This window comes from Mizuhopecten yessoensis, unplaced genomic scaffold (assembly GCF_002113885.1).
Source record: "Mizuhopecten yessoensis strain PY_sf001 unplaced genomic scaffold, ASM211388v2 scaffold3049, whole genome shotgun sequence".
NCBI classification, from domain to species: Eukaryota; Metazoa; Mollusca; class Bivalvia; order Pectinida; family Pectinidae; genus Mizuhopecten; species Mizuhopecten yessoensis.
Window position 1 is genome coordinate 206,998 of NW_018404850.1, and position 13,530 is coordinate 220,527.

Consider the following 13,530-nt stretch of genomic DNA (forward strand, 5'->3'; position numbering starts at 1 on the left):
TTGTATGTCATCATTGTCATGTCATTGACCCAGTAATGTCAACAGTGCATCCATTATATATATATATATATGACAGTGTCAACAGTGAAGGAGGAATTTATAGAAGATAAATAAAATCTTTCACCCCTTGAAGTTGAGTAAAGGAAGAAAAGATAGTAGATATATAAAATCTTTCACCCCTTGAGTAAAGGAGGAAAAGATAGTAGATAAATAAAATCTTTCACCCCTTTGGTTAAGGAGGAAAAGATAGTAGGTAAATAAAATCTGTCACCCCTTGAGTAAAGGAGGAAAAGATAGTAGATAAATAAAATCTTTCACCCCTTGGGGGAAGGAGGAAAATATAGTAGATATATAAATTCTTTCAACCCTTGGGGTGAATTAGGTGAATATCAAGCCTAGGCAAAGTAAGAACACACCTGTGAGGTGTGAAGTGTGGATATAATACATACTTCTGTGTACAGATATAAATCCAATTCAAAAGAGTTCCAATCAAATCAGAGGTTAGGTATGTAAGGTAAGTGATATGTCCATCTGTCTGTCCTTACTGACTGTGGATTCCAGAGCATATCTCAGCCACTGTTTCATGGATCGGCATCAAATTTTGTAAATATAGGTATATCATAGGAAGGCTGTGTGTTCCATCATAAAACAAGGTCACTGTCACCTAAATTTGACCTTTGATGTTGAAAACCAATTAGTAAAATAATTGCTTCTGGATCATTTCTCAGCTGCTGATTCTTGAATGGACATCATTTTTTGTATATAGGTTCATCATGGAAAAGCAATTTGTCAAACCATAAATAAGGTCACAGTGACCTCATTTTGACCTTGACCGCAACTACTAAAATACAATACGACACACTTGTATAGTTGTTCCCCAATCTGTTTCCTAATTGGCTTATTATCTGCATTCAAATTATTTGTTTGGACTCTTGTTTGTGGTGATTATGACAATGATGTGAATTTGATGTATATTTTCAGCAATATCACAACTGTGTATTTTTTCAGCAATATTACAACTGTACGTGTGTAGGAAATGGTACGACTAATTACGAGGCTGCACTCAACAAGTGTGAACCCGACTGTCCATACCTACCCTTATTTATGGTCATTTTCTTTGGTGTTGTGCTGCTGACGTTTTTCAGCTCTATGCCTTTCCTTACTGCCAGCCTAAGGTAACAACCCAGCCTATAAGATATTCAGATTGTTTCAAGACCATATCTGATTAAATAAAATTTGGTAAAAATGATCATGTCTGAAAATGAAACTTTCGTTGTACAATGTATTATGGGGGAAAATTTAGGAATGAGCCAGTCAGTTAATTTGAATTATGTCCTTTACAAGGGAGGGAACCTCTTGATTGATCATAGAGAAAAAACAGTTTGCATGCATGCTAACCCCTGAATCTCGCAATGAGGGGAATACCTGCTAACCCCTGAATCTCACAATGAGGGGAATACCTGCTAACCCCTGAATCTCGCAATGATGGGAATACCTGCTAACCCCTGAATCTCACAATGAGGGGAACATCACTCCCATTGGGATATTAATTTATGCATGTATGGTTATTGTTACCTTGATTTTATCTTACATGGATTTACTACAGTAACCTTGGAGCAATATTTATTTCAATTTCATTTGTAGATTTTGTTAAATACATTAATATAAGTTACCTGTTACAGGTGTGTCCCTCCAAATGAGCGGTCATTTGCCCTTGGGATCCAACTCTGTGTCACAAAGTGCTTTGGTAAGTTGCCTTACATTGTAAAGGTTGATCAACTCTGTGTCACAAAGTGCTTTGGTAAGTTACCTTACATTGTAAAGGTTGATCAACTCTGTGTCACAAAGTGCTTTGGTAAGTTACCTTACATTGTAAAGGTTGATCAACTCTGTGTCACAAAGTGCTTTGGTAAGTTACCTTACATTGTAAAGGTTGATCAACTCTGTGTCACAAAGTGCTTTGGTAAGTTACCTTACATTGTAAAGGTTGATCAACTCTGTGTCACAAAGTGCTTTGGTAAGTTACCTTACATTGTAAAGGTTGATCAACTCTGTGTCACAAAGTGCTTTGGTAAGTTACCTTACATTGTAAAGGTTGATCAACTCTGTGTCACAAAGTGCTTTGGTAAGTTACCTTACATTGTAAAGGTTGATCAACTCTGTGTCACAAAGTGCTTTGGTAAGTTACCTTACATTGTAAAGGTTGATCAACTCTGTGTCACAAAGTGCTTTGGTAAGTTACCTTACATTGTAAAGGTTGATCAACTCTGTGTCACAAAGTGCTTTGGTAAGTTACCTTACATTGTAAAGGTTGATCAACTCTGTGTCACAAAGTGCTTTGGTAAGTTACCTTACATTGTAAAGGTTGATCAACTCTGTGTCACAAAGTGCTTTGGTAAGTTACCTTACATTGTAAAGGTTGATCAACTCTGTGTCACAAAGTGCTTTGGTAAGTTACCTTACATTGTAAAGGTTGATCAACTCTGTGTCACAAAGTGCTTTGGTAAGTTACCTTACATTGTAAAGGTTGATCAACTCTGTGTCACAAAGTGCTTTGGTAAGTTACCTTACATTGTAAAGGTTGATCAACTCTGTGTCACAAAGTGCTTTGGTAAGTTACCTTACATTGTAAAGGTTGATCAACTCTGTGTCACAAAGTGCTTTGGTAAGTTACCTTACATTGTAAAGGTTGATCAACTCTGTGTCACAAAGTGCTTTGGTAAGTTACCTTACATTGTAAAGGTTGATCAACTCTGTGTCACAAAGTGCTTTGGTAAGTTACCTTACATTGTAAAGGTTGATCAACTCTGTGTCACAAAGTGCTTTGGTAAGTTACCTTACATTGTAAAGGTTGATCAACTCTGTGTCACAAAGTGCTTTGGTAAGTTACCTTACATTGTAAAGGTTGATCAACTCTGTGTCACAAAGTGCTTTGGTAAGTTACCTTACATTGTAAAGGTTGATCAACTCTGTGTCACAAAGTGCTTTGGTAAGTAACCTTACATTGTAAAGGTTGATCAACTCTGTGTCACAAAGTGCTTTGGTAAGTAACCTTACATTGTAAAGGTTGATCAACTCTGTGTCACAAAGTGCTTTGGTAAGTAACCTTACATTGTAAAGGTTGATCAACTCTGTGTCACAAAGTGCTTTGGTAAGTAACCTTACATTGTAAAGGTTGATCAACTCTGTGTCACAAAGTGCTTTGGTAAGTAACCTTACATTGTAAAGGTTGATCAACTCTGTGTCACAAAGTGCTTTGGTAAGTAACCTTACATTGTAAAGGTTGATCAACTCTGTGTCACAAAGTGCTTTGGTAAGTAACCTTACATTGTAAAGGTTGATCAACTCTGTGTCACAAAGTGCTTTGGTAAGTAACCTTACATTGTAAAGGTTGATCAACTCTGTGTCACAAAGTGCTTTGGTAAGTAACCTTACATTGTAAAGGTTGATCAACTCTGTGTCACAAAGTGCTTTGGTAAGTAACCTTACATTGTAAAGGTTGATCAACTCTGTGTCACAAAGTGCTTTGGTAAGTAACCTTACATTGTAAAGGTTGATCAACTCTGTGTCACAAAGTGCTTTGGTAAGTAACCTTACATTGTAAAGGTTGATCAACTCTGTGTCACAAAGTGCTTTGGTAAGTAACCTTACATTGTAAAGGTTGATCAACTCTGTGTCACAAAGTGCTTTGGTAAGTAACCTTACATTGTAAAGGTTGATCAACTCTGTGTCACAAAGTGCTTTGGTAAGTAACCTTACATTGTAAAGGTTGATCAACTCTGTGTCACAAAGTGCTTTGGTAAGTAACCTTACATTGTAAAGGTTGATCAACTCTGTGTCACAAAGTGCTTTGGTAAGTAACCTTACATTGTAAAGGTTGATCAACTCTGTGTCACAAAGTGCTTTGGTAAGTAACCTTACATTGTAAAGGTTGATCAACTCTGTGTCACAAAGTGCTTTGGTAAGTAACCTTACATTGTAAAGGTTGATCAACTCTGTGTCACAAAGTGCTTTGGTAAGTAACCTTACATTGTAAAGGTTGATCAACTCTGTCCAACTAAACTCTGTTGAGAGACCTTCATTATTAGCCATTGTTTGAAGCCTCATATGTAGGATTTTTTCTCCGACAAGTTCTATCAGGTTTCCTCACTCCCGACTCATTGGATAAACCTGTTAGGAGTTAGTAAACACTAGTGGGTAAAACCCTTGACGCTGTTTCATTAGTCACTCTTCTAATTATGACATCAAGTAACAATTTTATTTTGGATTGAGACGTCACAGTTCATGGCATTTGTATCGCTGTTCCAAAACAGGAATAATGAATTCGATATACAGGATTGACCTACATTTACATATATGGTTAGCCGAACAACACAGACATTGTGGACATCTTGTTATTATTATTTTGTTTTGACAGGGTTTATTCCTGGACCTATTCTGTTTGGATGTCTGATAGATCTGTCCTGTTTTTGTTTTGACAGGGTTTATTCCGGGACCAATTCTGTTTGGATGGCTGATAGATCTGTCCTGTTTAGTCTGGAACACGAAGTGTGGTGACGAAGGCTCTTGTTTTTTCTACGACAACCAGAAAATGAGTAACAACATTCTAGCCATTGTTTTAGTGGCCAAAGCGGTCACTACATTACTGACCGTCTTCGCCTACGTATTCTATGTTCGTGGAGCTAAAAATAAAGCAGTTGAACAGCAAGCTAATGGCAAGTCTGGAAGTAAATACTCCTCACAAGAAACTGAATTATCTGAAATGTCAAAAGATTCTGTTTCAACAGAGTTCATAAAAACTAAAATAGGTTCAATAAACGATGGGTATAATACTGAACCAACAGAAACAAAACCTGCTGCTACTGAATTGACGAAAATGGAACTTATAATCTCAGACACAACAAATTCAGCACCCATTTCAACAGAGAAAGCCCTTGTAGAACCAGTACATGGACTACAGAGAGAGTCTTATACTACTGAACTATGATGTAATACACCAGAACACTCAAATGTTTTTTCCCCTTTTTTTTCCTTTTTTATTTCTTTTTTATTTTGTAATTTAATATTTATCGTTAACTCACCTGATCCTAATTGCAGCACTGCCACTTCTGTCATTTTTTCCTAAATCACACCACTTTTTCTGAAGGACCACATATTCTATGGTCAGTGCATTTGGTCTGTAGCTTGCTGGAGTGAATGACCATAGAATATATATTGTTAGATAAATCACCGGCCTTGACCCACATTCGAGGTCACTAGGGTCAAAGATGTTTAAATATTCAAACAACTTTTTCTAATGGACTATGTCTCCTGATACTTTCTCAGTAGCTTACGTAGAAGTAGGAGTGAAGGGCTATCAATGTTCTGAAAACAAATTACTCAAGATCATATGGCTCACCTGCAACCACCTGCTGATTATCACAATTGTTTCCCCTTTTTAAGTATTCATTTCTAATCTATCTTATATTTATAGTACATAATACAGTATATTACAACCTGGAGTATATATATGAATAATTTTTATCTTAACACAAATTAATATTTATATGACAATAACAATGTCTTCCATAAAAAAAAAAACGTATCTTTTTCAGAACCCCATTGTAAACTAGTTTTCAGATCTTCAATAAGGTTTGTCAGTTTGGTAATATGTGATATCAAAGTGTTACTTTCTTCACAAACAATGTACGTATTAAACCTGTCGCAACGTTTCAAGACCGACTGGTCCCTTTGTGAAGCTATGACTGAGTGAGGGATTTGTATTTTACCTGTACAATGATGTGACGAAATTGTATATTTTNTGCGATTTGTATTTTACCTGTACAATGATGTGACGAAATTGTATATTTTTCAGGTCACTAATTTTAGTTTGAAGGGCCTACTGTATGTAAAGGATCAAACTGTAAACTAGAGATTTTAGAATAAATCTAGCCTACAGGTACTATATTAATTATTACCTAATAATTTCAGAGTAAATCTAGGTTATAGGGTCATATTGTAATCAATTCATTTCAGACTAAATTGAGACTGGAAAACCAAATTGTAAACAAAAAAATGTCAGTCAATCTACTGTAGGCTAAAGCACAAATTCAAAACTGTAAACTACAATACAGATATGAGACTTAATCTGAGCAGGAGAGCCATGTTATACAGATTTCAGACTAGATAAATGTTGGACTTAATGAGGTTTCTACGTGGCCAGTATGGGTTGATAAACGTATCATAATCTCATGTACAACTCCCTCATAAATATCCGTACCTCTTTACAAAGCCAACAGTGAACTTCGTGTTTTGATGGCAGTATAACAAGATTTTATTTTTATTTCAATTCAGGTGTTTGTACCACAGTGTCACAAACATCAACTTTCATCGATCTCCGGTTCAAGGGAGACAACTTTCTTTCTTTCATGCCTTTCCTTGACCGTTGACATTTTGTGGTTTCAGATGTAGGAAAATGTTTTACCTTTAATTTGGAAAGTCAAATTACAACCAGACAGGAAGCCAAAAACACCCCTTCACGGCTGTATTGGAAACCCCATACCGTAGTGCAATATGTTGGTGATTTTCCTTTACAGAAATATCCGAGATTTTTTTGTCTTTAACTTCAATGGCATAACATATAAGTTTTTGAAAATATTGTTAATATTGTGATTATTAAAATATCAAATTTTGACGGACGTATTATGGTATAGCGTTTGCGTCCGTCCGTCTGTCCGGTTAAAGTTTGAGTGCAAGTGTCCTCAGTAGTGTACCGTTTAGACATGTGTTATTGTCCTAATGTTTGGCATGGATGTTCATGTTGGGTCTAACAAGGACAATATGGATTTAATTTGGGAAAATAATTTCTGTTTTTGGAAATTTTGGACATGTTTGGGACTTCTATATATATAATAAAATGTTTCAATGAAATCTACTATATTTTTACAACTATTGTTATTTTTTATATTTATTTGGGGAAAATTTTTAATGTCTGCAGCATTGTTCAGCTTGTTCCTCAAGTAAAAATGTTGATGTATACTTGTACCTATCCTCAATGAAAATATAATATGACAACTGTACTAAATAGATGGTATAATAGTAGATGGTATCTCAATGGTGATCGGATACCTCTGGTTGACCAGTGTTGACCATGACCAGTGTTGACCAATGTTGACCATGACCAGTGTTGACCAGTGTTGACCAGTGTAGATCATGACCAGTGTTACACTGAGTGTTGACCAGTGTTGACCAGTAGGTTATATTCATGCTTCACTGTCAAGTTGACTTTATGGATTCACTTTTGAATTTGTAGAATCACCTAACAACAAAATCCACAAAAACAACATTGTTATAAAACCAATGCTGTGTACAGTAATATAACTGTAAACTAGATTTCTTGTATTAGTTTAATGAGTGATAATAAGTGAAGGGAAGCATTACTGATGTTAAGAAGAAATCTTAATTGAAATTTCGTTAACTTCAATAATTCTCTCATTATGTAAAACTTACAGAATGATTGTAAACCTGGAGATGGAACAGTATAAATATGTTCTATCGTTTGGTGATAGAATGATTGTAATCCTGGAGTTGGTACAGTATAAATATGTTCTATCATTTGGTAATAGAATGATTGTAAACCTGGGGATGTACAGTATAAATATGTTCTATCATTTGTTGATAGGATGGTTGTAAACCTGGAGATGGTACAGTATAAATATGTTCTATCATTTGTTGATAGGATGGTTGTAAACCTGGAGATGGTACAGTATAAATATGTTCTATCAATTGTTGATAGAATGATTGTAAACCTGGATATGGTACAGTATAAATATGTTATATCATTTGGTGATAGAATGATTGTAAACCTGGATTTGGTACAGTATAAATATGTTCTATCATTTGGAGATAGAATGGTTGTAACTCTGGATATGGTACAGTATAAATATGTTATATCATTTGGTGATAGAATGATTGTAAACCTGGATTTGGTACAGTATAAATATGTTCTATCATTTGGTAATAGAATGATTGTAAACCTGGGGATGTACAGTATAAATATGTTCTATCATTTGGTGATAGAATGATTGTAAACCTGGAGTTGGTACAGTATAAATATGTTCTATCATTTGTTAATTGTTATTTTTGCAAGCTGTTACTTATTAAATGTTTTAAATGTACTGACATCTGATTTTGTGTTTTATTTCTTGCTTGTTTCATAAAAGTGTCAATTGGCATAATGACCTGTATATATGTTGGTGAAGAAATGGTGAGATATTAATATCTTACTAACTCCCACACACTTTCTGTTCAGTGTTTTAGTTCACCTGGTACAAAGGGTTTGTAGTCCTTCGTCTGTCAGTCGTCTGTCATCTGTCAACTTTTCAGTTGAACGACTTCTTCTGGAAGACCTAGGGCCATGATATTTGGCCAGTAGGTACCTGTGATGGAGTGCTATAATGTTTGTAAAATAAATGACCTTGACCTAGTTTCAAGTTAACAATTAGGAGTCCCAGAATGGCGTAACTTGTCCAGTAGGAACCCAATATGAAGTTCTTTAACCATTTCTTAAATAATGACCTTGGCCTACTTTCAAGTTAACAATAGTTTACTGTGTTAAAAAAACTTTAAACAACTTCTTCTGAATAACCAAGAGGCCCAGAGAAATGATATTTGCCTAGTATGTACCTTGGACAGTGCTTTACATTTTTCTCAAATTAATGACCTTGACCTACATTCAAGGTTACATGGGGTTTACTGTGTTAAAAACCTTTAAACAATTTCTTCTGAATAACCAAGAGGCCTAGAGAAATTATATTTGGCTAGTATGTACCTTGGACAGTGCTTTACATTTTTCTCAAATTAATGACCTTGACCTACTTTCAAGGTTACATGAGGTTTACTGTGTTAAAAACCTTTAAACAACTTCTTATGAATTACCAAGAGGCCTAGAGCAATGATATTTCATATTTTTATACCTGGGACTGAGTCCTTAAAAGCTTCCTGAAATATATAACCTTGACCTATTTTCAGTGTCACAGGGGTCAAATATTTAAAAAGCTATAAAAACACTTGGACAACCAGGAAGCCCAAGGTATTGATATTTGGCCAGTTTCATTAAATGGATACGTTGAAGGTCACATGGATCAAATATTTTAAAACCTTTGAGCAACTTCTTCTAAATAATGACTCATATGGTTATGCTACTTGGCAAGTAGTTATCTTGGACGGAGTACTATAAGCTTTTCTCATATAAATGAACTTGGAAATCTGGATGGTGGGATATCTGGATCAGTGGAGACTGGATGGTGGGACATCTGGACCAGTGGGGACTGGATGGGGAGATACCTGGATCAGTGGTGACTGGATAGTAGGACATCTGGATTAGTGGGGATTGGATAGTGGGACATCTGGATCAGTGGTGACTGGATGGTGAGATATCTGGATCAGTGGTGATTGGATAGTGGGACATCTGGATCAGTGGTGACTGGATGGTGAGATATCTGGATTAGTGGTGACTGGATAGTGGGACATCTGAATCAGTGGTGACTGGGTAGTGGGACATCTGGATCAGTGGTGACTGGATAGTGGGACATCTGGATTAGTGGTGACTGGGTTGTGGGATATCTGGATTAATGGTGACTGGATTGATATGGCTTGAATATGTATTCTGTTTTGGAAGCTTAATAAAAGTATAACACAAATTTCTATAAAATCTATTTTTTATTCAAAATATACATAAAATCTGACATAAATAGCACCTTGTAATACTGGTCAGTGATATGTAAGCATGACTTGAGCACATAAATGGTCAGATATAAATGGTCTTCTCCATCATTTGTATGCTAAAATATGTATGACCAACAGAGCATTCCCTTACCTTAAGGGTGTTAAATCTGCAACACAAGGGATGATGGTTTGGTTACCTAATATAACCTGGTGTGCTGCTTAAGTTAATAACAATCAATTAATCACACCGAGGGTTGGAAATCTCTCTGTTACACCCACAAGGTAGGAGACGATTATTTTTCTCCCGTTATTCCAATTCTATGTTTGAAACAATAGTTTTCAGTGTTTGTAATCTTTTTTTATCCTGATATGCACATGACATCTCCCTTCAACAGTTGATTCAGACATGCTTACAGCCATACCCTGCGGGTGACAGAGAAACCATAGCTAGCTGGGGGGGTGACCGAAGAATCATGGACAGGTAAAAAGGGAGATAATTCTGTGAATTTTTGGAGAATTATTTAACTACTCTAAATAAGTTTATACTGAAATATTGATGACAAGTTTTATAATTGTTCTCAGAGATGTAACATGATATTTGATTACAATCACAATACAAAAACTGAAAAAAACGGTACATCGTTTGACAATTCAATGAATGTCGAAAAAACATCCATTACGTTTAGGATAACTGTAAAACTGGTAAAGGCATGCACCTTTAAATATGAAAAACAAATAAAACAAAATGATCAATTAATGTTAAATTATCAGAACACATTTTAAACCTTAAGCTTTTGAAAAATCTCATTTGCATGTTTCCACAATGTAACATGTGATTTCAGTTTCATGATGGAATCATAGAATATGCAATTAAAGCAAAACATAATATACAGGTGAGCCGTATTACATGATTTCTAACATACCTGATTAATTAAATACTAGGTGTAAACCGCACAGAAATAATGTTTATATTCATATATTACAGACTTGAATGTATATTGCACTTTTCATTATCAAATAGTTATTCACAAGAACTGATGTCAAAATATCTTCAATAAGATTCATCAGTTTGGAAATATGTTATATCAAAGTTTTACTTTCTACACAAACAGTGTATGTATCAAATGTGTCGCATTTCAAGACCAACGGGTCCCTTTGTCAAGCTATGACTGATGTCAAAATAAGTTCACATACCAAGTCAATAATCCCGTGTGTACAATTTCCTAGGATCCCTGTCTCGCCGAGAATTAAAACCTCGCAACAACAACCGTTTATATCAACGAAACATTAAACACAGCTGGTTTATATACTGATGTGTATACAAAACTACATTTTTTGTTTACTGTAAAAGTGGAAATTTTCGTGTGAGGAAATGTTCACTTTGTGACTACGGTATAAGCTGACTGAAGTGTGGAAATTTACACGTAGACAATGGTACTGAAATCTATATATCTATAATCAGTATTCTCATGTAAAAAAATTTGCACTAATTTACTCCAGTTGAAAAACTCTAGCACTTCAAAACACCACAAAAATGTCCACTTTTACTTTATTTAAGTGATATGTGGCTAAAATTAACACAAGTACACTGTAAAGACATCTCGGTAAATTACATTTTAACCGACTGGTTACAAATTACTCACAAGACAGACATTTACACAAACTCATATTACAAGATTGTCACAAAATACAATCGACAAGACAATGTTCAAAATTACAAATTCAAACATTTACATTTTCATACACATCAATACAAAATTACAGAAAAATACACATCAATACAAAATTACAGAAAATACATTTACGTAAGTCTGTTGCAAAGTGACACCCAAGTAATGGCACCTGCAAAGATAGATTACAAAATTACACAAACATTTACAACAGTCACACAATGACAAACATTTTAATTACGCCAACATCACAATTACACAATACCTACATTTCAGGGCAATATGCTGCTAAATTAAAGACATTTACAATGTAAATGACAGATTTTCAATAATACGTTATAAAAACTACAAAGTACATCTACTTTATTGTGAAAATAAATAGGTATTATTACAAAGGCATCATCACCTATCATCTTGTAGTACAGAGTGAATCCTGTCACGAGGTCATCAATGTGTTCTGTAACCTTGACAACAGTTTATACAATAATTATATAATTACACTTGACCTATTTATTGGATGGAATGTTTTGTTTAATATTTTAAGTTTTGTGATGCATACACTTGTTTAACGATGGTTTATGAAGTGACATTTGTAATTGGAAAAAGTTGTACTATGGTGATGTGAAAAACGTTGACAGTTGATGAGATTATTGTAAACAACGAATCTCCATTATAACACACAGAAACACAAAAACACAATTTTCACAACTTATTCATTCTGGAAAGCAACCTATTCCTCAAGCCATTTATTCGTAGAAAATGCACCAAATAAAATATAAAGTTCTCATTAGTCAGTAATCAAAACTGGAAATACTATACACAATAAATAATAACATTACAGGTATAAAATACATTAAAACTATATAAACCTTACTTCTATCTATTTGGCTCTAGGACAGACAATTCATAATTCATCCTCGTACACTGTCAGTGCAAACATAGGAAGCAGGACAGGAGTCGTTCATTCTAATACATTTGAGATGTAAAATGGTATCTGATTGGTCAGTATAAATAATTAGCAACAGTGTAACTAGGAAATACTGCCCGTAAACTTCTAATTTTAATATGGAGCCCTGATCGTTATTTTTAATGACATCACAGATCTTTGCTGACTCTTAACATGTCTTGAAATGATGTCACAAACAATAGCATGAACCCAAATAGGTCAATGTTATCTGCCTTACTTTGAATGTTACTGACATCGGTAATCCATGGCAGAGTGACCTGATGTCATTAAAAACCCACACAAAATAACTTAAAATCATTATTACTGTCAGAGGTTTAGCCGATATGAATTAGAATGTATAGATTGTAAGGAAGTCCTTCAGACTTGGTGAGCTGAAATACAAACGCTGTATGTTTGATTCTACATCTCAGATCACACAAGGTTCCTTTGTGTTTTTTGGCATGAGCTAGAATGTTTCATAAAAGATAAAAGTGAAAAACAAATATACATATCTAAACAATTTTTTGAATGTCTTAATTATTTTACATTATATGTAAAGTACAAATATAAAGATCTGAAAAAAGATCTGAGCTAGCCTGCAATACAAACGAATTCAATAAAATAAATAAGATTTTAAGTCAACAAAAGCATATCCTGTGTTGTCAACTTTGTTTCTGCATCAATGACCTCGTCACAGTCAATAAACAGTATATCGTTGTTGTTAGGTAACTCGTCCTGTAGAGAGGAAGTGAGCGTGTCTATACTGTGGGTTGTCTCCCTTTGACGGTGACCATGTTGGATAGTTTCCCTTGGTAGTTCTTTTGATGACAGAGAAGTAGCACCACTGTCCTTATCAGATGGGTCAGCACTGCCCTCTTGTGGGGCCCCTCTGTAGAGAAGAAGGGCCAGCAGGAAGAACAGTGTAGACAAGAATTTCCCAACAAGTCCCACAGATAAAAGATTATTGCTCATGTTCTGATTGTCATAGAAAAAGCAGGAGCCATCTTGTCCACAATCTCTCTGCCATAACACACACGACACGTCTATCAACGTCCCGAACAACAATGGGCCTGGGATGGATCCTGGTAAACAGAAACGTTTTCTATGTACAGGGTTAATATACTGAAACTTACCCACATTACTGTATTTCTATGTACAGGGTTAATATACTGAAACTTACCCACATTACTGTATTTCTATGTACAGGGT

General features: G+C 35.0%; 2 protein-coding genes across 3 annotated transcripts in view; one reads left to right on the forward strand and one right to left on the reverse strand.

Moving 5' to 3' along the window:
- LOC110446913 (solute carrier organic anion transporter family member 4A1-like) overlaps positions 1-5,721 on the forward strand; it is a 34,682-nt gene extending 28,961 nt beyond the window's left edge. Inside the window, exons 10-12 of one of the 2 annotated variants that reach the window (XM_021492253.1) lie at positions 1,009-1,175; positions 1,683-1,747; positions 4,482-5,721. In XM_021492253.1, coding sequence (XP_021347928.1) covers positions 1,009-1,175; positions 1,683-1,747; positions 4,482-4,987 — 738 coding nt within the window. In that variant the 3' untranslated portion in view covers positions 4,988-5,721. Of the gene's footprint in view, positions 1-1,008; positions 1,176-1,682; positions 1,748-4,417 lie in introns of both variants that reach the window. The other variant, XM_021492254.1, reaches the window with a different exon arrangement.
- Positions 5,722-9,680: 3,959 nt separating this feature from the next.
- The window catches only part of LOC110446914 (solute carrier organic anion transporter family member 4A1-like), a 29,150-nt gene continuing 25,300 nt past the window's right edge, over positions 9,681-13,530 (reverse strand). The window contains exon 11 of the mRNA XM_021492256.1: positions 9,681-13,403. Within this exon, the coding sequence (XP_021347931.1) occupies positions 12,955-13,403 (449 nt within the window). The 3' untranslated portion in view covers positions 9,681-12,954. The remainder of the gene's footprint in view (positions 13,404-13,530) is intronic.